Below are 27,091 nucleotides of genomic sequence, written 5' to 3' on the forward strand. Positions count from 1 at the left end.
GAGTTAACACACTGGCTAATACCTATATGAACTTTTAGTTAGTGCTGGGTGACCTATCACCTCCTCCTTTTCCTATATTTGAGGAATAAAAGACTAATATAATGTGAAAGAGAGCAGAAGGGACAATTTAGACCGTTTTATAATGTTAAAGCTCAGTGAAGTGATATAGTCTCATTTTTCAATTGTATTTTAGGAAAATACATGATTCCTACATGAAGCCACAATTCCCTTGTGCCCACTTACAGTCTTACATACTGCAGTTCTGTTTATGGTGAGGAATCTGTCACTCAGGAACCAATACTACCCAGTGCTATTCTTTGAATCACCATAGCTCTTTTGATTTGTGTTGATTTTGTTTTGACTGTTTTCAACCTGGACCTTGCAATCCATTCTGCTGTTAATGTACTGAGAACATGTCATGTACGTAGGTGCAAATTTAAATTGAAAGTATGTCAGGTGAAGACAGTGGGTTGCACTTTTATAAAATATAGGTCCATAACTGAAGGGTATGTGAGGACATACATACACCTGAGAATTTCAAAAACTTTCATGATGAATCATGAAATAAATTATAAAGAAAGAATGCTGCTCAAGAAAAGAAATTTGATGGTCAAACACTGTAAAAGTTCATGTGCTGACAGTGCTAAGGCACACATAAGATAAGAAGTTTCTAAGGCTCAGTAATTTACTGGAACTCCAGAAGGTTTTCAATATCTCAAACCTGTATGCAGTAATCACTCTTAAATACTCTGCACATTAACAAAATCTCTTGAAAAAGTAAGGGCCAGAAGAAGCAATTATTTCTTGAAAGCATGGATATGAGATCAGTCAGTCATGCTGTCTATTGAGATCCATCTGATTTTATTTCATTCTTTTGGTCATGGTAACCCTTCAACTTTTCCCCAGAAATGTGAACATCATGCCTAAATGCCTTGCAGCCCTCATGCCCTACATAAACATGCTCTCAAGCATACTCTTTCCAGCAAGCATACTCTTTGCGTCATTTCATATTTGCATGTTTTTAAACTTCTCATCTCAGTTTCCTCAGTGCTCTTAAATATTACTGTATATTCTAAAGCCAGACATGTTAAATTGGTTTTTTTTTAAACTGAATCTCTGTTATTCAGTCTGAGTGCAGCCAGTTTTCTTCATGAGCTGCTGGTCTACTACAAATACTCACTCCTCCTTCCTTGTGCAAGTTTCTTCATTGTGTATTTTCCTCATGTTTCAAAGTTTACAGTCCCTCAGTGACTGTTGTGAAGTCCCAGCATTAAGAACTAAATTTGCTAGTTTCAGGGGAAGGCCATTTCTCCCATTTCCTTCCAACTTGGCATGACTGATTTAGTCATCACATCTTTATAATGGTCTTCTCTTTCTGTAGTCCTGTCAGGATTTAGCTGGCTCCCCATTTTCTATGGCATTTAGCAGTACAGTAGTTTCATGCTTTAGTCCAAATTAATGTCAAACATAGGCAGAGTGGGTGTCCTACATTACCACAGACAATCTTGTCCATATTTTTACTATTACTTTTCTTTTAAATTATTGTCTTTCATTTCCACATCCTCTTTTATTAGGACACATTAGCCTTTTCCTTGCAGTCTGCTTCACCACTGATAGAACATCTATTTTTGTCTGTGAATCTGAGAGGAACTTGTGAAGCCCCATCAGAGATCAGCTTTTGGCCAGCTCTCATGGTTTTTTCTTTTGAGGGCATAAATGCACATGTCTATCAGCTTGACTGCTTTAATCCCAGACAAAAAAACCTATGTTTTTAGGGTTTCTGATTCTGTGTTAAACTAATAGTGAACCCAGATTTTTTTTCATTTTTAGGGTTGTTTTTGTTTGTTTGTTTGGGTTTTGGGTTTTTTTTTCATTTTGTTTCATTCAGTGAGGAGTAACTATCGAAGATTTTCTGCAGCACATAAAACATCTGTTTCTGCAGTTGGCAGGCTCTTACAGTAAGAGTTCCTGTTTCTCTATGAAAACCTCCAGGCTTTTCTATTTGGATGTCAGCCATCTCTTCTTGAGTACTCAGAGAGCTGACTTTTAAGGGTACATTTGTATTAGTAAATTTATGAAGGGCATTTTGTGATCCTGAGGATTAGTAGCATGACATGGCTGGCATCCATATGGCTTAGCTTTACCTGTACTGTGCTTGCAAAATGCTGGTAGTGGCATAGAGCTGGTCAGGACTGATTCCTGGTCTGTATAGCTCCTCACTCCTGCTGCAGCACTGCTTAGTTTCATATGGGAAAACCATGCAAGTGAGTGCACTAACACTTAAATGGGATGGGCCCCATCAGAGCAGTGGTCAAGCATGTGCCAAGGCACTCTTTAGTTGTCTGTCTTACTCTGTTTGAAGCACTTAATAAGCCTAGAGACCTTGCATATCTAAGATAAGCAGGAGGAGGTTGAGCCAAAAAATATAGTGTAAGAGACATCTGTAGTGAGAGTGACATGTGAGTGTGAAGCTCAAACAGGACAGCTGAGAAAATAGGGGGGTTGTGTTCTTAGGAGAGGTGGATGCTACATGGACGTTGATATTAATTTCACATGATAACAGTTCTTTCTTCCACAACGATTGTCTTCATTACTCAGTTATGCGAATTTAAATCTAAAAAATTTCAGATGAAAGATTCATACATAATCCCTCTCAATCCACATTTCTTTCAAAGAAAACAATGAGTCCATCTTGGAGAAAGTTTTCCATTACTATATGAAATACCTTCTCTGTAGTATTTATATCCCAGTTGTCTTGAAAGACACTCTCCATTTCTTACAAGGAGAATTTCCTATTAATTTTTTTTCTCCTCTGTCAAATTAAACAGTAATGTATGGCCTGGACAGAAGATAAATGTTTTTAAGATAAGGCCTTCCTGCTTATGCAGAAATTGTTCAAAATGTAGCTGGTAGTACTTACTCAAATTTCGTCATAACTCTCTTACTATCAGACCACACGGAATCTTCATCATTCTGTGTGCAAAGCAAGCAGTGCACAAGGTCCTTTATAGTATAGGGAATTCACTGGGGGGAATGCAAATGAATTCCCCAAAAATATGCCATATCAAATCTGTGCCTGATGTGAATTTACCAAACTTCACTAAAGGAGAAAGAAAAGTTATACTGTGGTGAGGTTAGTCTTTTTACGACTAACTTTTGAAGTGTATTCTGTACCCTATATTTTTATTGTCCATACAAAAATAATTAACAAAGAGATAGTTATCTGATCAGGGTGTTACATTAGATCTAGGCCTGTGCTGAAATTTCCTGCCTAACAATACAGTATAGTAAAAATGTCTCAGTTGTAACTTTGTGTTTTTGGGAAAAGTAATGGAAATTATAAATCGTATGTTTAAGTTTGAGCTCTAGGACTGACTATTCCAAGAAGTAATTTTCCACATATGAGCAATGTGAGCAGTGTAGGAGGGTGTAGAAGATGAAACTTCAAGCAAGACTGTGTATGGTTTCACCTTTGGAGGTGTGATAGATTCAGTTTGGCACCACTGCTATAGCAAGGGCACTTGTAGGAAGCACATCAAAGCAGAGACAGATCTCCAGGCTCTCCATTACTGCTGCTACAAGAGCAGATCTTAGAAAGTGGCTACTAGTGGAATAGAAGAAGAGAAAATTAAGTGCCCTAGGCTTCAACATTGCTTACCATGTGTCTTGGTGTTACAACTGAACATAGATTTTTTTTCAGAAAGTGAGATGACATGAGGAAGAAACAGTGTCTAACTGAAACATACATGGTGTAACCAAGAAACAAATTCAGAAAAGTGTTCAAGGTCTTTGAGAATCATGAAACAGACCTAACAGATTCTTTCTGTACATGTCTTCTTTTTCTCTGATTCAGAATTTTGGTGTAGAGAACATTTATTCTTGTATCTTTTTGACTGTTTCTTCTGTGTTGCCCTTCTTTCTCATCAGGCTGATAAAATTTTGCAGTAAATTCCAAGATCTTTCTGTTTCTTTATACAACTTTAGTGTAATTTTCACTACTTGGCTAGGATTCTATGTGGATATTTCTGCCATTTGCCTCTTCATGCTGAACACATTCAAAGTAGGTGATGTTTTCTTATGTACCTTAAACCAACTTGCAGATTAACCTGTCTTTGTAACATATCTGAACAACCTGGACTCCGCTGTGGTTTTGCATGGATGTCTACATTTCCGTCTAAGTTCTTGGATATGGAGGAGAAAGGACAAACCGTGTGATACAACTGAGGACTACAATAACCCTTCCTTCCCAGATGTGAGTTTCTTTGGGTAGGCTTGGTGATATTAAGAACCAATCACAGCTTTATTTTCCTTTGAATATTTTAGCCTACCCTTTTGGGACATCTCTTTCCACTTTTGTAAAGACTTGTCCCTAAAAATTCCCATGCAAACTAAAATCCAGATCTCCTTTTCTTCCTGCTCTTTTAGAGGGGTTGCACTGTGTATTAAAGTGTCAGGAAGAGGCTTGAATAGATTTAGAAACTTAAGAAGTGGGTTTCTGTCACCATGACCAGCTGAATGTGCACCTTCTGGCTGTCTGCAGGCCAGCCATTCCTATGCCTGCATTGTCATCTATAGCTATCAAACTGAATAACTGTTGCCATGTTTAGATAGAGGATAGAGGGGAAGGAAACTAAGTATGCTATGTTTGTACAATGGAACAGGAGCAAAACCTATTTGCCAAGGTCACTGATGAAGTTTATTAGCCCCAAATTTGGTTTGGAGCTTTAGCTGTTTAGTGGCTGTTGCTGGCCTATGGTTAATTGTATACCTCTCTTTGAGGGCCTGTGATTCTTTTCTCTCCCTTTTTCCTCCCTCCTCTCCGCAGATTGTTCTGTGTTTCTTTCCAGCCAGTGCCGCCCTATGAAAGTGAGCTCGGAAGTTCCCAGCCATGGTTAAGCGCCCTGCTATTGACTGGTTTCAGGAGTGGCCACAGGAGGCCCTTTGCTCTGGCAGCAGGAGGTTCATTGAGGAAGCTGAGGGGGTCGAGGTACAGAGTTTCAAGCTCATCGGTTTTCTAAGAAAGCAACGGAGATCATTGAAAGATCAATAACTGAATAAGCTGGAAAAAAACAATGCTCTTTTTACTCCTTCTTGCATATTTATTGCCTTTGGTGTTGTTCAAGCTCACCCCTGCTAAAAGCTGAATTTTTATGGTATGCCACTGCCTGCTTCCTTCAGCAGAGTTTAGAGATCTGTCTAGCACAGGCAGAGAAGTGAGGGGAAAAGAGGCATATAATTGGTCTTTGCAGAAGACTGTCTTTGCAGAATCCTTCAATTCTAGGCAATTTAGCATCTTACAGATACAGAGTTTATTTAACCCTTTCCAGTGAAGTTAAAGATATTCAGTAGTGCTGTAGCACGTGAGGTTGAAATATTGCAGTGCACAGTCCAGGGAAACTAAAGAAGAGTTTTCCCTCTATTCAGCCATTAGACAGGTGAAAATTTCCCCTGTAAGGGCAATCCATGGCACCACGTGGCAAATACATTTAGAGTTTTAATATCTAGACAATTATTCTCCCTTTGTTCCCGATTGACATGTTCCTGATAGAGTGTCACTTGTTTGTTTTCAGAAAAATAAAATAAAACCCCACGTGTTAGTGAGTTTCCTTATGGGGTAAAGGAATATACTCATATTATTCTAAGAATTTTACCAAGCTGCCTCTGTTGTCCCTTCCAGCGTGGGACAACACTGTCGTGCTGGCAGTGAGACTGGTGGAGTTATTCACGTAGATCTAGAAAAGATTTAATTTCTTTCAGTGACTGCAATTGCGACGTTTCATTGTTATATTTGAGATTGTTTATTTGTATAAGGGATTTTTAATCATAGTAGGCCAGGGATTTCAGGAATGCCCAAGGAATAGCCATCTGGTTTTAGTCGAGGGTGACACCAGGCAAATGCATTGACAACATTGTCACCTGCATTGACAACATTTATTTTCCATTCAGACCCATACAAAATACTTGGAGTCGTCGTGAAATTGAGAAGGAAGGGGGAAGGGATGTCTGAGGCTGCTTCCAGGAAACCCCCGGGCGTTTTCCCTCCCCGGGGCCGTGTGGAGAGCCGGGCTGTGGAATCCGATACAGGTTCCCTGGCTGCCGACCCTGCAGCGCTGCGGCGGCACACGGATGCCTCCTGTAGGACTGCGGGGGAGAGAGAGATGTTTGCAAATAAACCAGGCATTTGTGTGTTCCATCAGCTCCTTCTGCTTTATTTTAACGTAGACTTACAGTGTCATCAGGATAATTATTTATTGTCTGGTGAGCTGGAAGGGGGGGAGAGGGTATTAATTGCATTAATTTTTAATGTGATACTAACTTCTTATTTGAAAGAAATGGATGGGATTGCATGGAGAAAAGAAGATAGAATTTATTTTGGTTTAAATATATTGGTTTTTCAGATCCTTAACTGAAAGGACTGTATTTTTCTTCTGTGAAAATACATCTGCTCATCAGAATTCAGTCTTTTAATATTATTACATATAAATATATAATTATCATATATCATATATAGCAGTTCATAATGTATTATATTTAATGTATAATATATTGATAAACTCTGGGGGGTTATTTTTAAACTTTTATAAAATAATTAATCACTATGTTCCTCTAGAATTCATTTTTTTAAGTACTTAGGAAATATTTCACTGATCCTAGCAACTGCTGATGAGTTTCTTTTTTCACATTGTTGTTAGCTGCTCCTGGTAAATACCTTTCCTGTTTGATTCCCAGCAAGTCAAATGAATGTCGACTAACTAAATAACATGACACTTTATTGAAAGTGAGTTAAGGTTTCTGTGCCATCAATATGCGTAAAGCAGTATTGGGTGCCTGAATCATGTCTGCATGTGCAACCTATGAGAAGACCAACAGACAAGACAGCAGAATTAAAAAAATATTAGGATGAGGCAAGGGAAAGATTTGAAAGTGGTGGGAAAAGGGAACTCAGAACAGAGGCATTGTAATAACGGAGAAACTATGACAACATTTCATAGTCATATGAAATATGGTGGAGAGAGACGGGGAACTAAGCCGTGAGAGACAGGAAAAAAAAGCAAAACTGAAGCAGAACAGTAGGAGAGGTGTACAGCAGGGAGTCTGGGGAGGAGTAAAAGGAAGGTGAAGGGAGAAGGACCACAGAAAAAAGTTAGTAAAGAGAGCGGCAACAGGACAGTTGCAGAGATGTATTAGAATATCAAAAGAATGAGAGAGGCTGGGTGGAAAAAGACCACCCTGAAGAAGAGGGAATCTTACTGAAGTCTGCCATCTCCTCTCCATCAAAGATTTATGGGAAGTGGTCTCCTATCCTCTCTAGTGCTGGTGTGTTAATATGTCATTTTGCTTGCTTCTTTTTAGATACTTCAGGAAAGCCTTTGTTCTTAGTAGAGAAATCTTGTTAGTTAGGGTTCACATGTGCCTGGGCTTCTGTAACATACTGTATGATTGATCAGCAGGGTGAGGTCTATTACTGACTATTTTGGCATCATTGACAATTAGATCCTAATTGTCCTTTTTCACAGTTTCAGAAAAATAGAGCAATAGTAATTGATAGGGGACTTTTTGTTTATTGATGTTTAACAATATTACAGATTGTTTTTAATTAAGGTACCTTGAAGTTAAGCTAATGATTTTTTTCCCTTGAGAGTTCAATACAAATATGATATCATATGTAAATTGCTTTGACAAAAACTGGAATGTTTCTGGGTTTAAATGGTGAGGAAAAGCCATAAAAAACTCACAGTGACTGTGGGAATTGAGAAGGAAGGTTTTGGTTTTTAAGTTTTGGGTTTTTTTCTCTATCTCTTTATCTTCAAACCTATTACTTTTCTGGAAGATACAGTTTAGCCAGGAAAAGAAGTGGGGTAGACTGAGTTTAGCAGGGAGATGGTGAACTTCAGTGTCAGTATACTCTATGAAGGGTGTTGTGAACATCCCTTTTGCCCTGTGTGAAAGTATCTAAACAGGAAGAACAAGTGATCCTCCCTAATTATGGTGCCTGTTGAAAGTAGGCATTGTGAGATCCTTTTCACCTGGAGGGACATTGGTCAATGTGTGGGTTAAGGAAAAGAAACAGTGAATTCAGAGGTATTTGAAGGGAAATAGAGAGTATCAGAAATTTAATCAATTCTGATGTCTTTGATTTCTTGGGAGAGAAGAGAGGAAAAGAGCCCTCTTCTGTTTCAGTACTCAAATTGCTGAACCTAATTTTAAAAGAGCACAAGAAAAGAACAGAGTGTAGCAGTTTTGAAATCTGTGTACTGAGCTTAATAAATCTACAAAGATGCCTTTTTACCTCATTTGATACACAATGTGATCTACAGTATTTTAAAATAATCTGTGTCCAAATTCAACATGACAGGCAACCTCCCTTTCTTACTTTCATCTGGTTTCACATATCAGCACTGAGTCCAGAATAAAAGAATTAGGATTGTTTAATCCACCTCTGAAAATAACAGTCATGTACATCTATTTTACTGTTGCTGTGTTTTATGCTACCTCTCTGCTGCTTAGCACCAAACAGCACACACTGTTAAGCGTACCAAGAATAAATTAATTATGCTCTTAGTTTATCATATTCCAAAATACTTTACAACATGTGGTGTGGCAAAGAAACAGCCTGGAGCAATACTTTTGCCTTCTCCCCTTGCCTCAAACTCCCCCCTGCCCACCCACCCACACCCCTTACCTTTTCTTCTGGCTTGGCTTTTTTTCTCAACTTTGATAACTGCCCATGAGATGTGTTCATTTTCAGTGACGTTGGTCTTTTTTGCTCTTTAGTTGGCATGTTTCAGCTAGCTCAACTTAACCGCAAAGACTTAAGATTTATATATGTGATAGTGATCACTATTATACATTCTGAGAAAAGATATAGGGAGGATGCAGGCAAAATTCCTGTTTAAACTACTCATAACTTGCCTTGGGTTTTTTTCACATGCTTAGAGTCAGTCAGCCAAGGCCTAGAGTAGAAAGATTGTATAAGGATGAACAAACTTCACCTGTTATATTTTCTTTCAGAGTGTATATAGATTTAATACTCAGTTGTCTTTTGGACTAATGAATGGTTTTGATTTGTACCAGTCTTCATTACTGGCTTCAAGCTGCTTTATGTTTTCTAGAGAACTGCAGTTGAATCAGATTTTGTTACTGTATCAACTCTTTTTTGTTTGCTTTTTTTTTCAATAAAGAAAACTAAATTAACAATAATAATTTCCTTTGCCTACAACCCTGAATGGGCATATATTGAAAAGTACAATGTAGTATTAAAAAAAAAAATCCTGGGGATAAATGAATGGCAGAATAAATAATTTATGCTAATGAAATTACTGCAATTAGTAGTTCCACAATGACCCTTTTAAAAGCCACAGCTGTTAATGTCAGGAAGTGCTGTCACCGCTGACCTTATCATAAGAGAAGGTGACAAATTGAAAATGCAGGGAAGACCAATCCTCAAAGAGGTCTGTTCGGGAACGATTAGTGTTTTCTGAAAACCAGTGTGAATTACAACCAGCTGCTCTCTGGCTCAGCGTGTCTCCCATGCTGTGCCATTTTGTTAAGCTCGATAACAATAGTTATTTTGCCCCATTGAGACAAGTTGTCTCGGGCCACTTCCAGCTCTACCGGAACCCACTTCGTCCCTCACTGATTTACAAATGAGACTGTTGTTAGAGGGCTTTTCAGGGCTGCTGAGTAGAGACCTCTCATAAGGATCATGTGTAAGGAGGTTGTCTTTGACTGGGAAGAGCTGTACTGCAGGGTGCGTATATGTCACAAACAATAAAAAAAGCAGAAAAAGGCTGAAACACATTTCAGCCTTTCCAACACATTTAGTTGGAAGCTAAACACTGCTCAAATCTGCATAAAGTATCTATTCCTGCTGACTAGCCTTGCTTTTACAAACAATTTTTTAAGGATGAATTTATGCTACTTTACTTCAACTAATGATGTTCTGATTTTTTTTGTTTGTAAAGCAATTTATTTGTTTTCCCTAAATGCAAATCATTCTTTATTTATTTCTTGTTTTAATTTCTGTTTTTGTAATCATAGGTGAAATAAGTATTCTTCTAAACTAGCTCTTAAAAGTCACAAGAAAATAATGAGTTTTCTTACTGAGAAAAATGGCAAGTCTTTCTGCATCAACCTGACTGTAATATTAATGATGTAGGCTTAAAACATCTAACTGCATCAACAGCCACTCGTGAGCAATTTTCCCGAAGTTCCCTAAGCATTATTGACAATGCTTTGGTAAATTATGTGTGACTTTCCTAAGAGTTGGTGTAGCTCATTTAATTCATATTAATTGATTTTTAGGCTTCCCTTGATTAATTGAACTGTGTTCATCTTGTACAGAATGCAATAAATAATCATTAAAATGAGGGAGATGTGACTCCACAAATTATAAAGTTTAAATATGCTGGAAGTCATAGAGGACAAAATGAAAGTTAGTTACAGTGCTGGAGTTAAAAGGGTTTTCTAAGTATTTCCCTGTTAATTTTGCTTACAGTACTCTTGCTAAGACATGTGTATGCATATATTGTAGTAATATACATGATATATTGTAGTTATATACGTGAATAAGGTCCTTTAAAACAAAAAAAAATTAATGTTGGGGCTTTCTTATTTCATGTTTATTCTGGAGAAGTATACTCTAATTGTAATGGTATCTTGTATTTGCTAGTTCAATTCAAAAAATTTAGAAGAAGGACCTTTGAACTATAATCCTAGAACTACCTCTCTTCTTGCTGTCAGAGGTAAATAAAGACACACATTTTATGTCTGCATTTTGCTCAGAAACACATGCCTAAATGACCATCTGGAGCTGTTTTAAATGTGTCTAGCCTGTTTTGATTTTCATAGTGTGTCAAAAGAAATTTCCAGTCTCACAGCTGCATTTTGGTCTCTGTGATGAGAGAGAAACTCCATGTGGAGCTGTATGGCACCCAGCACAGCCCCCCCCCCAGGGCCACAGTAATGCTCTAGGGTCCTTTCTGCAGCGTGCTAAGCTTGGAGCTGGAGTTATATTTGGTGTTTGGATGCCTGTCTGGCACATGAGGAAGTGTCAACTGTCACAGCTCAGAGTGAATCTGAACTCCATTAAGTTATAACTACTTTTCTGGTCAAATACCTCTTGAAACTGAGAGGTCACTTCAGCACAGAAATGTTGCTGATTTTTTGACATTCAGAAGCACTCCACAGTGGTCTAAATCCTGCCCTCATAACAGTTTGTTAGTTTATCACTGACTTTGACAAGCACAGATAAGCAGGGACTTGTACAACTTCAAAAATCAAAATCATGGTGTCCAGTTCTGTTCAATCTGAAGTTAATGGCAAAAATACAGTTCACTCCAGAGAGGAATTTGATGATATATGAAGTATGTGGGAACCAGTGTGATTACAGCAACCACTCTATTGTGTTTCTTTAACTTATGTAGGATTTCTCTTAGACAGGATTTCCAGAGGTGAAATAGAAAATTCATGAGTTATTATATCTGCATATAGCAGTATAGTGACTGACTTAATCCTTGGTTTTAGCTTTTAGAAGTATATATCAAAAAATACATAAGTATGTTGAAGCACTGAGCTTCTGTGGTGATGGGAAAGGTTCTTCACCCAGAGAGAGGTTAGGCACTGGAACAGGCTACCCAGGTAAATGGTCATGGGCCCCAAGCCTGACACAGCTCAAGAGGCGTTTGGACAATGCCCTCAGACATGTGGTGGGATTGTTGGGGTGTCCTGCACAGGTCTGGGAGTTGGACTCAGTGATCTTTATGGTTCCCTTCCAACTCATCATATTCTGTGATTCTGTGAAGACTTAATGAATGCCAGTGCAAAATTAATTAATTGGATGCAAAATGGTTGGAGAAGGCTTATTTTGCTTATTTTGCTGTAATGTTTTTTGCATGCTGACAGCATTATATTTAGGGTAAACTGAAGAAGAGTTTTGTGAAAAAGCCATCCTTAGAAACTTATATGGATATACTTAACCTATATAGATACACTGAATTTTGGAAATATTTCTTTGCTCCTGTGTTTACATTTGTTCTTGTTCCTTGGATATGTGCAGCCGCTCATCCAGGACTCCATTATGCCCACACCAGTGTGAATGCATTCAGTGTAAATACAGTCATAGCAAGAGGCAATACAATTACACCACTCCAAATAGTTTTCCGGAGCAAATCATGCTTGATAAGATCCTCCTAGAGAAGAAAAGCAAGATGTCCCGACACATGGAGCTAAAGGGCATGCAGAAACTTTCAGAATTAGGAAGGAAGGCAAAAGGATGCGAAAGGAAGGCAGCAGCTTTCCAGGTAAACTGTGAAAGTCGCAACCTTTTCTTTTATTCTTTATAAATAATCATAGTTTTATTGCACATAAAGCGACGTTGTCACACCACCTTTTCATTAAACTGATTAGATATAGGGTGGCATTTTTGTGTTTCATTGAAACTACCTGGTTTTTGAAACTGGGCTTTGTAGTTTTTTCCTTTGCGGAGAAGCTCTTTGAGGTGTTTAGCTGTCTCTGGAAAGAGGATACCATCCATTTAAGCAAGGACAAAGTCTGGAGGGAGGGATAGTATAGTGGGACTACACTAAAAAGGTGGGAGGGGAAGCAAGTGCCACAGTAAAAGTTAAGCCCACGGAGAGAGAAGATGCCATTTGTGGGGGTTTTGTGCATGGCCAGTGACAAAATGAGGGGTAATGAAAGCAGGAGGAACAAGTATGAAGCCTCTCCCTCAGCTGTTGTCACGTCCTTGTAAGGCTAGTGCCACTTAGTCCCCAGTTAGTGCTTCTGCTTACAGTTCATTTGTGGTTGGTCAGTCCACAAAGACAGAAGGAAGGGGAAACTGCTTAGAAGCCTTTCCCCCACGCCACCCACTCACATGTTCATAACCCCTTTTGCCAATGCTGAAGATAAGCAATAATCCAGTGATTTTGTAATTAAAATAAAAAATCTGTGTGTTTCTATGCAAATGAAATTCTCATTTGCAGTCTTTGCATAACATTGCATCTTGATGCTACTGCATGAAGTTAATAATTGGAGCTGGCTGGCTTATTCCCACCTGGTCAACTGAAGACCTGCAAAAAAATAGTCAACAGAAAAGAGTGGCTGGGTTTTTTAAGTCTGTTTTTAATAAGGGTATCCCATGATAGTAAATTATTAAAATGCTCTTTTTCTCTGATTTTTAATTTGATGATGATCAAATGGCAATTTGACAATTTCAAGTGCTGCATGCTATGCTGGTTGACAGACCCAGAGCTCCCATCTAGCCAAGCACTTGAACAGTGAGCCTTTTTCACCCTGCACTGAGGAGCTCTACACAAGAATATCAAGTACAGCACTGTTTAGTATTTTTCATAGAGAAAAAGACATAAAGTCAGCTCAAATAAATTGATAAATAAAATGAGTGGAGAGATTTGGGATCTGTTACAATTCAGTATTACAGCTTTGTCTTCTCATTTCAAAATGGTCAGATTTTGAAAAGGGTAATTTTGAAGGTTTTGTAGGATTTCAGGAGGCCACCAAATCAGAAGAGCCTGCAAGACCTTCCACATTATTGAAGTGTAAGCCCTCTAACATTCCTCTTTTACTTTGTCTTATCATCTCTATCCAGATCAGGTTAATAAAACCCCTTTGGTTAAAATATAGGCTGTTATCATGAATAACTGCCAGATAAAATGCTTGGAGAGATAGCAGAAAAACAAAAAACAAGCCCAGCCCACAGTTACTTGTAAGAATTCTTTTATATGTGAAAAGATATTGTCAGTGGATATTTTGGTACGGGTTTCTCGACTGGCAGGCAATAAATTGCTATTTCAGCAGACTAACAGATAGTCTTTGTTCATTAGTCTCTGAGTTTTTCTTAACCTTTCAGCAAACCTGTGCTGGAATTACCTGCCCAGAGTGAATAGTAAGCATTTTTGATAATGTCCTTCTGCCTTTACATTGGTGCCTTTGCGAGGTGCTGCAGCTGTACCTTTTTTGCACCGCTGAGACACCTAGTTACAACCACAACCTGACCAGCAGGACAGACATCTAAGCACCTCGGGGGAGCTATGGGGTCCCTGATGGGAGCAGTTAGGCTGTCATTATTAAGTTTTTTATGTCAATAAAATTCTGTCAGGTATAAATAAAAACTAAAAAATTAAAAGACAACACTTTATTGATAGAGACCCGCAAAACATGAATTTTGTTTTGAGTTCAGCTTTTGGGTCTCAGAACCATGGCTAATGACCTGAATAAAGCATTACCTTTAGCCCTGTAGGTAGAAGATCAAAAATCCAAGCTTCCTTCTCAAGAGGCAGAACTGCAACTGTAAAATCAAGATACTGAAGCTTTGATTGCTAAGATAGGGTTTCAGACTGGGAAAGTGAGCCAAGAAAAGGCCATTGCAGATGCAGAGGAGCTAAAGGTCAGTCTAATTCCCCTATTTACTGGTGTTGAACTATATTTAGCACAAAATAAACCTTTTTAGGGGAACAGTTTTGAACAACTTCCTCTCCAGGGAGCATAAAGTCTAAAGAATTATTATACCTACACATGTAACAGCATTTCACACCGTGATTACCACTTGACCTTTCTTTACATTATGCCTTTTCCCAACCTTTTAGCTCTTTTAATGAGATGAAAGAACAATAAATACTGAGCTCGTTCAAGCATTTAATGGATGTGGATCTTGAGAATCAGACCTATTTGTAATACAGTAAAGGTCAGAGAGTCATCTCTTAGCACTTCAGATTTCTAAAGGCTTTGAGGCTCTAGGTAAATTGAACAACTCAATTGATACAGAAGTTCATTCCAGCATCTCGCAATATTGCAAGGTGCAAACCTTGAATCTTAAGATTATGATAGCTTTCCTATTAATATATGTCATCAGTGTTGAATCTCCTTTTTGCTCTCATTTCAGTCTTTTTGCTCTCAGTTCAGTTATCAACATCCATGTCGGAAACACAGAGGTTTACAGGGGTTAGTCTTCATCACAGAATGAATAGAAATTTCATCTAGACTCTAAAATTTCCACCTACTGTTACAAGCATGGTTTTGAAATAAAGCACCAGGCATATGGAATGATATAAACTGAAGTTCCTCTACCTTGAAAGTCTGAAGGGCTCATTCAACTCTGGCATTTTGCTACAAAATCTGATGTACATTATGCCATTTATCAAAACTGCAGAGAGAGGTTCTAATTGATTCGTAATAGTTTTTAATGCCTGATTTTGAGCTGTGGATACTTCAAGTTGCCAAGAATTTTGTAAACAGTTTCCAGATACTGACCAGGAGGGAAGATTATATTGTCTGGCAATCAAAATAGTCTCTCATTTTCTTCTATTTTGTTTCTTAAATATTTATCTTTAGATGACGCTTAATACCTTTCTAATGACCTTGTGTCTGATTCTAATTTTATTGAGGGAAAAGTGATTTTTTCTACCGACATAAATGAAGAGAGGATAAGGACCTTTTTATTTCTCTGGATTATACTAATTATGGAATTCATCCTTTTGCTGATCCATATCTTATATAGGTCTTAAAAATTGTCATGAAGTTTAAAGTACAAATAGTGCAAATAGTTAAACTTGCACAAAGGGGATCCAACAGCTCTACATCCTACCATCTGCTTTTCAGTGATGCTTTTCCGGTAATGGTTCCATATGCTTCTGATGAATTTGGATGATCAAAATACACCCTTACCACAACTAGTTACTTCATTAAGCAACTAGGTTAAACACATAGAGTGATTATTGTGAGATAATCACTTCTTTGGGCTACTTTGTTTCTGGGATGAAGTTCAGCACCTGACATTATTAATTACTGTACTCCACTGTCCATTGCTTTATTGCACTTCTGAAATGTTTTCATTGGAAATTGAAGTGTCGTTTTGCACTACGATAATCTAAAACTCTTTCGTAAGACTGACAATAGTTTCTAAATACTACTCTTCTATAATATTTTGTTACAAAAAAAAAGAAAACCCAGCAAATGGAAGACATCTTCCAACTAAGTAATTTGTAAAGACTCTTCATAATTGATTAAAAATTATTTTTACTTTCCTGTTCTATAGATTTCAAACTGGAGTTTGCAAGAGTTTTTTTGAGTTTTACAACATTAGGCAAATAAGTGCCTTGGAGGTATTGACTTGGAATGAAGTATTACTTAAGAATGGAAGTCAGTTTAGATCAGACTCATAGGAAAAGTGAGATTACTCTGGATTCCCCACAAATGTGGCAGAGTTACATACCCCTATAGCAATAAACAAGGGTCTTACCATAAACATGATGTTGGTTAGGTTTTAAAATAGCCAGCAGTAGCACTACTGTCATTTTACCAGCCATTTTTGTACTCTGAATGTTGCCAGAGTGGTTTACAGATGAAGTTGCATATGCCATTGCCTTTTAAAATAGGACCTACTCCTTTAAAGGAAGAAAACATGCAAAGCAGGTATATATGTGACAGTGACACTAGCCGAGGACTAGGAAGAAAGATGGATTGAATTTTTTTTTGTTTACCTCCCTCAGCTGAAGTGCATTCTTTATTTGTTTGGTATATTTAAGCCACTCTACTCATGGTCTGTTTTCTAACAATTTAGCCATCATTCAAAAGCTCTACACTGTAGCAATATTGATATGAAGGGGACTAAATTTCTGGGAAGAGGGATGACAAACTCCTTCCTCCCTTTTCGAGGGGTAGTAGGTTTGAGAAATACTGTCCTAAAGCTTATCTGCAACCTGTTCTGTTTAATTTTTCTTCCCATAAAAAACAATTATCTTGTTGCATATTTTCTTTGGGCATCAGCAAGCAAAGCATAACTAAGCATTAGGAAAAAAGAGAGACAGAAATATAATCAACTTGTGTGACTTATGTTAGATGTTTATTTTTTAAAAAAATGGCACATTAGAAGCACTATGTATTGTCAATTTAATTAAAAAAATATGTTGTGGCTAAGATGCAAACCAAGATACATTGGTAATTACATCCTAAAAATTATATCACAAGAGATGGAGGAAATATTTAACTTGATTAGTAACTTGTCATTTATAATGTAATGCATATTGATTTTTAATCTTTGTTATTTCCACAGACAGTGTCTCTGTGTGTCCTATCTAATAAATGTGTACATGGAAAATGCCTGCAACAATTGTAGAAACATGTTTTGTAAGGATATTAACTTCTTACAGAGGCTTGTTACTGCCAACGTATAGTGCTTGATCCAAGGATTAACATCTTCATCAGTGTAATATCCTCTTTCTCTGTAATTAGACTTTGTTTAAGCAAGACGTGACAGGAAATGAGCCTGTGAGATGAGCATGAGGTACTAGGATAAGAATCAAGCAAATATAACTGACTTCAGCCCCAGGCTATGTGTCTTTAAAAATGAATATGATAATCTTCTGAATACATAATTGCCAATGATACAGAACACCCTCCAGAGTTACTCTTTGAGATAAATTTGTACCAATGAAATCATAATCCGCTTTTAAACAGATAATTAAATTGTTTTAAAAAGTTGTGGAGACACTCAGGTTTCACTTAAAACTGAAGATAACTGATGTAAAGTCACTGATCTAAGCCACTGTTAAGTCAAAATAAGTGTTTTGATAAAGCTTTTTTAACTGGTGTCTCTTTGCTTTCCAAACCTGAAATTAAGGAAGTACAGTGTTTTCATATAAGATATTTTCTTTTCTCCCATTCTCTCCCTTGTTGAGGCCTATGGTTTCAGACTTGAAACTGAGGAATTAAAAGAAAGAGGCAAATTTGGCAAAAGATGGAGGATGGTTTGACAAATTTGATATACTTGCTTATATCCAGAAACTGGAGTGAGTGTTTTACTGTTTAGGGAAAGCTCCAGTGCATCACTGAACTGACCTTTGGCTCCTGGGTATTTCCTCTGATTTTCTAAAGGCAAATCCCCTTTAAAGGGGGAAAATGGAGAAGCAGGGAAAAAAGTTCATGGCTCCCAAAATCTTAGTAAAAATCTTCACTCTCTTTCTGCCATATGTTTCTTGTTTACTTCCAGCTTTGGAGTTAGGACATAGATCATGAAACACTTGCAGCTTACCTACTGCAATGGCATAGGCTACGGAGTGGCCTAATATTCCCCAGCTTTTTTGTACAGATACCCTACCTTGTCTCCTATCCTGCATTACTAAATAACATCCTATTCCTCAGGCGTATCAGTCACACCACTGACCTTGGTGTCATCTGCAAATTTGCTGAGAGTGCAATCAATCCCACCATCTGTCACTGATGAAGATATGAAACTCTTGAAGGACACCACTTGTCCAAACATTGAGCCCATTGACCACAACTCTCTGGATGTGACCTCCCCGCAAATTCCTTAACCACTGGACAGTCCAGTTGTCAAACCCACATATCTCCATATTAGAGAGAAGAATGTGGAGAACTGAATCCAAGGCCTTACAGAAGTCCAGATAGGCAACATCCACAGCTCTTCCTTTGTCCACTGATGTAGTCACTCCTTCACAGAAGGCCACTAATTTGGTCAGGCAAGACTTGCCCTTGGTGAAGCCACATGGGCTATCTCAAATCACCTCCCTGTCCTCCACGTGCCTTAGGATAACTTCTAGAAGGATCAGAGCATATTCCTCAGAATTGTCTGAAAGTCATCAAGAAACATTACTTGAAGGATCCAGATTTCAACCCAAATCATGTTCGTACAAAATCCTTTGCAGCAGCTGGTCTCTGTCCCAGGGTCATCAATATAGTAAAATTCAGTGAGGTGTGTATATATCAGCTCCTCTCTTGAACTGGCCCTGATGGGGAAAGTTGTCTTACTGAATTTTTTTATCATTTTAGTAAGCTCAACTTAGTGTTCTGGGGAGCACGTAACAACAACCATTGATAAAGTGGGAAGTATTCAGTGCTTAACAGTATGTACACAATATTTTTAGTAGAAAGTGGGAAAAAAGATGTAGCTGTCTAGGGCTTTTCAATTGTCATCATGATGCAACAGTTGGGAAACATTCTCCAGATGTACATGTTTCACTTGAAACATCCATCTGAGTCTGGCTGTCTGGAGTGTAAGACAGAGCTTATCATTTGCGATTCCCTTGAGCACCTGGCAGCAGGATTTCTCCATTCATCCTAGTATTAAAGCATGCTATTATTTAATTTCAAAATAGTAAAAAACTTATCAATTTTATTTGAAATCTACTCAAGTTTAATGACTGATTATCACCTGTATTCTAAAACCATGAAAATGATACATGTAAATTAATTTTAGTTGGAGAGTAGACCCACTAAGGGTGTATTCAGTTCTGCTTAAGATATTCTTCTATAAACTATAATAAAATCTGCTGTAGTCTTTAAGTCAATAAAAAATGAAATCTCTATGTGTCCCACTGTTGTTTAGACAGAGGAGTCTAAAGCAAATATATGTAAAGAAAGATTACTAGGATTATCGGAAAGTCTTTCATCAGAAGTCACTAATAATTTTAATAATAAAGTGAGACAATTTCTTGTCTAATGTACCTGTGTTGTATGCCTTTTTCAAGGTGTATCATGAGGCAGAACCAAAATGTTGTGCACTGGCTCAGGCTCACACTGAATTAGCAGCAGCTACAGAAAAACTGGAAGCCATCATTAAAAAGCTTCTTCTAAGTACTGTTTGATTAAAAAGTCTCCTTCTCTAACATCTTGAGCACACCTAATTTCATTATTTTATTTATTTATTTGTTTGTGTTAATGTATTTTAATTTTATTGATTTTATTACCTTATAGTTAAAACATTAAAGATGTGCTCTCATTATGATTATCATTATTTTCCCCCAAATGTACTGAAGAACATTCCATGGTTTGGGTAGTAGCACATGAACTGTTTATCCAAAATGATTGAATTTCCTCAAAGCCACCTAGGCACACTATAACCAATAGATTAGTAAGCTGAAATGATAGTTAATATAAGCAACTGGCTGTGATTTTTACAAGAAATAAATACCAAGTGTTTATATGAGTAATGACCTAGTGGAGTATGAGAATAACTTCCAGAAATGGCTTTAGAAGTTCATGCTTATTTGTGTTAATGTTTGTCATTAAACAACACCAAATCTCCTTTGATTTTTTGAAAGGCCCACAAATGCATATATACATGGGCGCACACATGCACATGGAATTGGAAACTTTGATTAGTCTTTTACTGACAGGTGTCTTGTGAGGTAATTATTGAATTGAAGACCACACTTGCCATCAAGTAGCTCTTGAACTTTTGAGAGAGATTATTTGTTGTTTAAGTATTCATTTAATGGAGCAACCACAACACAAAGCACTCTTGATACAAAGACATGGTATCTTGAGAGACTGTGGGTGGAAGGAGTTTCTGCTCCAAGCTAATTACTGTTACTTAGCAAAGAAAACTTCAAATAGTTCAAAAGCTATGACATAATTTAGTTCTAAAAGACTTTGACTTGGCTTAAGACTTTTTTTGTTGGTAACATTTAGATCTGAAATCTCACAATTTAAGACATCAAGCAATAAACGAAAGCTGAACAAATCTGTAGTGTGGGGATTATTCTTACTGTTTTCTCTTGAATTAACAATTTAAAAGAATGACTGAGATTCACTTTGGAAATTCTTGGAAGCCTGTGAGTTATGGTTATTTGAGAATTTCATTCTTTATTTGAGCAATTTCCTGGTTTTTCTCCTGCTGTTGTAGTATCCATTTTTTTCTTGTTCTGACAGGTTACTGATGCAGTTTTAATGGCTAAGCAAAGACAGCTTTTACCATTTCACTTCCTCTTCTGACCCCTCTGACCTCCATCCCAAAAATCCTGTCATCACCTATAGCAGACATTTGGCTACCATATGAAATAGCCTTAGCTGTGTGACTTTGGAGTTGCCCATTCAGGTCAAAATGCATCTGCCCTAAGGAAGCTTGTATCTATGCTAAAAGACAGCTTTACAGAAGAATCATGGTTTTTGTTTTTTTATTTCACAAAACTCTACTGATGTATGTTTATTAAGTGCAAACACTTACTTTTAGACAAAAATAGCCTTTTAGTGGTGTTTTGGGGAGATTTTTTTTTTTTTTGCTTATTTTTAATTCACAGCAGTCACCCCTGAAACTTATGGAATGTTTTATTCTTTTAATGTATTCCTATGAGAAGAGCACTAATACATCTCTCTTCTTTGACTGACAGTATCTCAAAGAAGCCTTTCCTGGTTTAGTTGACCTTGCAGTTCAGTCAGCCTCCAACTTTGAATCATCCTGTGTTTTTATATTTATTTACTTCCCCTTTCCTCTCCTCATGAATTTTTCTGAAGGTTGTTAGTAGCGATTTCTCTCTCCACTATGCCTAGTTCCTAGTAGGAAGAATTCTGCACCACAGACAAAGTTGCAATTCCTTTGCAGTAATCTGTTTCCTGTGTTAGGCCAACAGCTGTCATGCTGTCATTTAATACGAATATTTTTCCTAGTCACTGCATGTTCAACCAGGATTCTGTTTACATGGTGGGAGGATCCCATTAAAAATATTATTTTTATAACTGATTCATACCCTAGCTGATCCACCTGATGAACTTTTTAAAGGAACTGTGGTTGTAATTTTCAATTCTCCAGTAGATGTTACTCATAACAATAATAAACTCCAGAGCTATGAGCTCATGTTGTTGAATGAATAACTCTATAGTTGACCAAATTCACTGGTAGTGATAAATGCAAAATAATATATATTTGAACTTTTTATGACTACTTCTTGATTGCTGTTCATTCATTAGTGGCTTAGAGAAGATGTGGAGTTGATTGTGAAGAATTCAAAGAAAACTTTGAAGTTAGGCCAGTATTGAGCTGAGAGTACCTTCTAGCCTATACCATCTTATGATTCCAAAAATAAAACAGAAATTTAGTTTGTCAAGTAATATTTTGCAAGAAGATGAACTTCAGTGGAAGAATAAAAAGGAAATACTTGTGTGTGCAGTGTGTATATTATGTATGCTAAAATGTATTTGTGATCCCAAAGAGGGCAAGTGGTAAGAGAGTGTTTTATAGTAAAAACTCCTGCATACATGTCATTCAGGAAAACTTGCTTTTGACTTGCTTTTTGTAACCGAGTTGTGACTTAGTCCAGAATTTTGAAGATGCCAAGAAGAGATTCAGTTTTTATATATGAAAACCCTTAAAAAATTTATGCACTTACGTAATTTTGTCTTAATCCACCATTTCCTTACTGAAGATTATTGACAAAATTATTTTTTTTAGGGCAAATTATTCCTCTTGGTCATTTCTATATTTGCTTCTTGGGGCCCACATATTGCATGTTATCTTTCAGGAAGAATATACAGTCACCATTTTTAAGTATTCTACTATACAGCCTCTAATTATTTCACTTTGAAAGCCTCAGTTACAGTGCAATTCTTTGCATAGGCCAATGCAAAATATTGTTCATTCAAGTGTCTTGCAAGTTCCAGCTAGGAATAGGATGCTCATCTAATGTGTCATACTTTTTTCCATTTGTGAGATGACTGAAGTTACTAATTTCCACGAGCTGCTTACCTATACATATGTTATATCCAAATAGGGTATGCTGTGCATAAGCTTACATACACTTGGACTAACAGTGATTTATTTATTTATTTATTGTACTTATGGAATGAAAACCATGTAATTCCTTGTTAGCTGAGAGAATTTAAAATGTTATTTAAAGAAAATATTTGAAAGTCATTGAAGTAAGCTAATTTTAATTACATGTTTAATTTTATCCAATAGCTGTATGGCAGACTAGAAATGATCGAAGCATCTGTAAGTAGTGCATAACGTGAAGGTACATGCTCATAAAAGCCATTGATAGTTTCCACAGGACTCTCAGCAAGAAGGAAAAAAAATAAATTGCAGGTTAGCTTGCAAGCCAGAGCTTGCAACAAGAGCTTCAAACAATCTATGAATCTTAGAAGAAAGTTTATTATAGAAGAATTATAACAAGTTGGGGATGTAATACCCACTTCACCTATAGAGTATTCTGTGACTGACAGATGCGTTTCCTCTGATGGTTAGTGCCCAGTTTCCTACCTGTGAAATGTTAGAGAATGATGAGAGGCTGAGTTCATTAGTAGGGTTCAGTAGATGGAATGAGCTCTGCAGACTGATGGTCCTAAGTGTCAGTGATGGCCCTAAATGTTAGCTCAGTTGGTTTGAGCATGGTGCTAATGACGGGAAGGTCACAGGTCCGATCCCTGTACAGGCCCTTCATTTTGGAGTTGGACTCAATGATCCTTGTGGGTCCCTTCCAACTCAGAATATTCTGTGACTCTGTGGCTGATGAATACAGAACAGTATCCTTTCCTGTCTTTGCATTTTGCTTTTTAACAGAGTTGACACTCATTAACTCTGTGAAAGCAAACACTTTTGTTTTAAACATAGTTACAGCTGGCATTTCGCAGTCTCCAATTTGCTTTCTGGGCTCTGCCTTTTTCTCCATCTAAACATGCACAACATGGTCAACAGTGAATAAATTTGTCTGTAGATTTTCATCCCTATTCGATTATCCTGAACTGCACTGTTCAACCTTACATTTAAAATCAGCTTGACTTCCTCAGCTGAAAACTTGTATTAATCCATATGCTAAAGAACATGATGTACAACATGTTTCACGGGGAGGAATGTTATGTACAGCAGTAGCATTAACCAGAATGAACTGATAAAAATATGCAAATTCATCATGAAAAATTGACATTTTGCTATCATCCATTTTTTAAGTTAGAATTAAATGCTATATACATATCCATCCGTATTCTTTGATTTTTCTAGAGAGTTTCACATCTAGCAAAGTTCAACAGCTCCATTTTTCCAACCATGGTACTTCTTGATCTGCTTCATTTAATTCTTCATTCAGTATTTGGTAATGTGCACCCCTGCCCTATGCAACCTGTTCCAGCTGGCTTGTGTCAGGCCAACTTTTAAAGGTAAGATTCACTGTGTAAGGAAGTCTGTTTAATTAGTATAAAGGGAAGACAAACTTGTATTTTTTTCTGGGAAAAAAAAAGAAACATGCAGGCACTTCTTAGTAACAACTAACTAGATTTTATTTACCTTAGCTGCTGATAATCCTGTGTACCCCATCAGCCTGTAGAAAGCTCTTTTTCCTTATTTGAGCTGTGTGCTTACATAGTCCATAAACACAAGAATTCTCATAATATTAAAGGAAAGTCACTCTCGCTGTATGGACATTCTTCTGTATCTCTCTATGTGGGCTATCAGCTGACTGTATCCAGTCTGTGGGAAGTTGCCCCTTCAGTTCATTTCTTGCCCTTTTCCCTTCCAGTCATTTATTTCCCTCTCTCTTTCTATCTTCCTCTATCAGTTTTCTAAAGAATAAACTTGAAGGCAGAGCATCAGAGATTAGTGACCTCTGGTCCTGCTTTCATGGATTCTCTGTGCTCCCTGACTCATAATTCAGCTCCTTTCTGTTGGCAAAGAGAGAGAGGGAAGGAGAGTTGTACATATTTTTCATATGGAAGTTTTTGTGGCCAGCAATTCTCAGTGATGTTAATTGGTCCAGCAGTTAGTAATAAATAATAAATCTTCAGTCTAGGCAGCACAGTTAAACTGATCTCCTTTCACTTTTCATGGGTTCCAGAATATATCCTTAAATGAGAAATGATGAGGGAATTGAGTGCATCCTCAGTCAGTTTGCAGACAACACCAAATCAGGAGGGAGTGTTGACCTACTGGAGAGTAGGAAGCCTCTGCAGAGGGATCTGGAGAGGCTGGATCGATGGGCTGTGGCCTAGTGTATGAGATTCAAAAAAGCCAGGTGCTGGGCCCTGCACTTAGAACCTATTGGGTCACAACAAACTTATGCAACACTACAGGCTTGGGGCAGTACGACTGGAAATCTGCCTGACGGAAAAGGACCTGGGGATACAGATTGACAGCAGTCTGAACATGAGCCAGCAGTGTGCCCAGGTGGCCAAGAAGGCCAATGGCATCCTGGCCTGTATCAGAAATAGTGTGACCAGCAGGATCAAAGTAGCAATTCTCCCCCTGTACTCAGCACTGGTAAGGCTGCATCTCGCATCCTGTATTTGGTTTTGGGCTCCTCACGACAAAAAAGACATTGAGGTACTGGAGAGTGTCCAGAGAAGGGCAACAAAGCTGGTGAAGGGTCTGAATCAGAAGTCATATGAGGAGCAGCTGAGGGAGCTGGGGGTGTTTAACCTGGAGAAAAGGAAACTCACGAGGGACCTTCTTGCTGTCTATCTGAACAGAGCGTGTAGTGAGGTGGGAGTCGGTCTCTTCTCCCAAGTAACAAACAATAGGACAAGAGCAAATGGCCTCATATTGTGTCAGAGAATGATTAGACTGCATATTAGGAAAACTTTCTTCACCAAAAAGGGTTCTGAAAAACTGGAACAGGATGCCCAGGAAGAATCACCATCCCTGGAGATATTTAAAAGACATGTAGATGTGGCACTTAGGGACATGGTTTAGCGGTGGGCTTGGCAGTGCTGGGTTAACTCAATGATCTGAAGGTCTTTTCTGACCAAAATTATTCTATGGTTCTATGGGCAACATTATAATAAATATTGTTACAGTAATTTTATTTAATGGCAAGTATACACAGGCTGGTACCAGTACAGTATGTAATTTTAAACATTTTAAAAGTTTTAAAGATGATTAAAGATGATTAAAGATACTCGGTGGGAGACCATACCTACTAATCTTTTCTCGCATGTTAAAGTTTTAATATACCATAAAGTCTAACAATTGCTATATATTTACAGTAAATTGAATGAAAATATGGTTAGGGAATACGAAAAAAGACTGTTTCTTCACAATTATTTTATAATTTATAATGTCTTCAAAATTGTTTTATAAGATTTTGAGTGAAAATAAATCAGATTTCCATTCTTCATGAGACTAGTTATTTGATAAAAATATTTGTGAGAATTATGATTTTATATTCACATATGTATTACAATAAGTATACCTAGACTATGAAAAAAAAAATAAGAGAAGTAAAGTTTAGTAGTGTCAAGGCTAAAAAGCTGGGTCAAGTTCATCCTTTTTGTGGATGTGGTGCAATTTGTATTATTTATCATTACAGTCATTGATATTAATATATGAGAGAATTTAACATACACTGTACCTGAAAAGGATTATACAAGGGTACTGTCCAGCAGACTTGCTATGGAGAGTAATGGCTCTCTGCTGTGATTTGTGGAGTATAGTTCCCTGACACTGACTTTCTCAATGACAAGCGTTTTTGAAATACGTGATTTATCCCATAGAATTTGCAGTGCTGGGATATAAAATGCAATATGTAATTCCGCTATTGCAAGACTTTATTTATGTTACATGATATGAAAAAGTAACAAAAGGGAATGGTGTCTTTTGTAGTGACAACTTTCCTATTCTAAAATCATAGGATAAGCAGTACTCTGATAAAGGAGACTGTTATATATCAAAAAACCAAATCCCACAGAGATGTTGGGGCATTCCTTGCTGTTTGTCTTACTTTCTCATCTTTACTACCTGAACCTTTGATGGATGAATGTACTTGAACAGTAGTCAGATCTATGTTATCACGCAGGCAAACTTGAGATGCCTAGAAATAAGTCTCTCTTAAAAAAGAGTAGAGAGCTGTTACTGTGTTCATTCTTCTTATGTCTTTTATGCTAGACTGATGAAATTTTACTTATAGCCCAACTCTGTGAGATGCCCTTATTGAGTATAAGTCCTCATTAGTCTCTCAGTTTGAGATCCATCACCATTGAAAAGTGGATTGGCTGCTTCATTATCCCTAAAGAAATCAAGTCAGCCTTCTGTATTAATTTGTAAGGTGCAGCTTTCCCCCTTTGCCAATTCACTTCTTATTTTTAATTTATAAATAGTTTTTTAATTTCCTGGTTACACACCACCAATTCAAACACCAAACATGGCAGAAGAGATCTAAATCTTTGATCCTGCAAAATCACCCAGCTTTTGTGGAGGTATGCACTCCTTACTGCTGTTGGAGTTCTTTCATTAAACCTGAAACAGGAAAATTTTGTCCTAAAGTGGAACTACCTGTTGTTAGCTATGTGGTTACTCTATAGAAATAAAACAGTTTGAGGCAACTTGCATTGAGGTATGTGCAGTATGAAACCCCTG

General features: G+C 37.4%; 1 protein-coding gene across 1 annotated transcript in view; it reads left to right on the plus strand.

Annotated features, from left to right (window-relative positions):
- The window catches only part of DNAH11 (dynein axonemal heavy chain 11), a gene marked incomplete at its 5' end in the record, with an annotated part of 93,259 nt that overhangs the window by 43,345 nt on the left and 22,823 nt on the right, over positions 1–27,091 (plus strand). The window contains 6 exon segments of the mRNA XM_027639470.1: positions 4,428–4,447; positions 4,826–5,009; positions 5,947–6,135; positions 8,776–8,880; positions 18,576–18,727; positions 19,503–19,613. Of these exon segments, the coding sequence (XP_027495271.1) occupies positions 4,428–4,447; positions 4,826–5,009; positions 5,947–6,135; positions 8,776–8,880; positions 18,576–18,727; positions 19,503–19,613 (761 nt within the window).

This window comes from Corapipo altera, unplaced genomic scaffold (assembly GCF_003945725.1).
Source record: "Corapipo altera isolate COAL_440 unplaced genomic scaffold, ASM394572v1 44, whole genome shotgun sequence".
NCBI lineage: Eukaryota > Metazoa > Chordata > Aves > Passeriformes > Pipridae > Corapipo > Corapipo altera.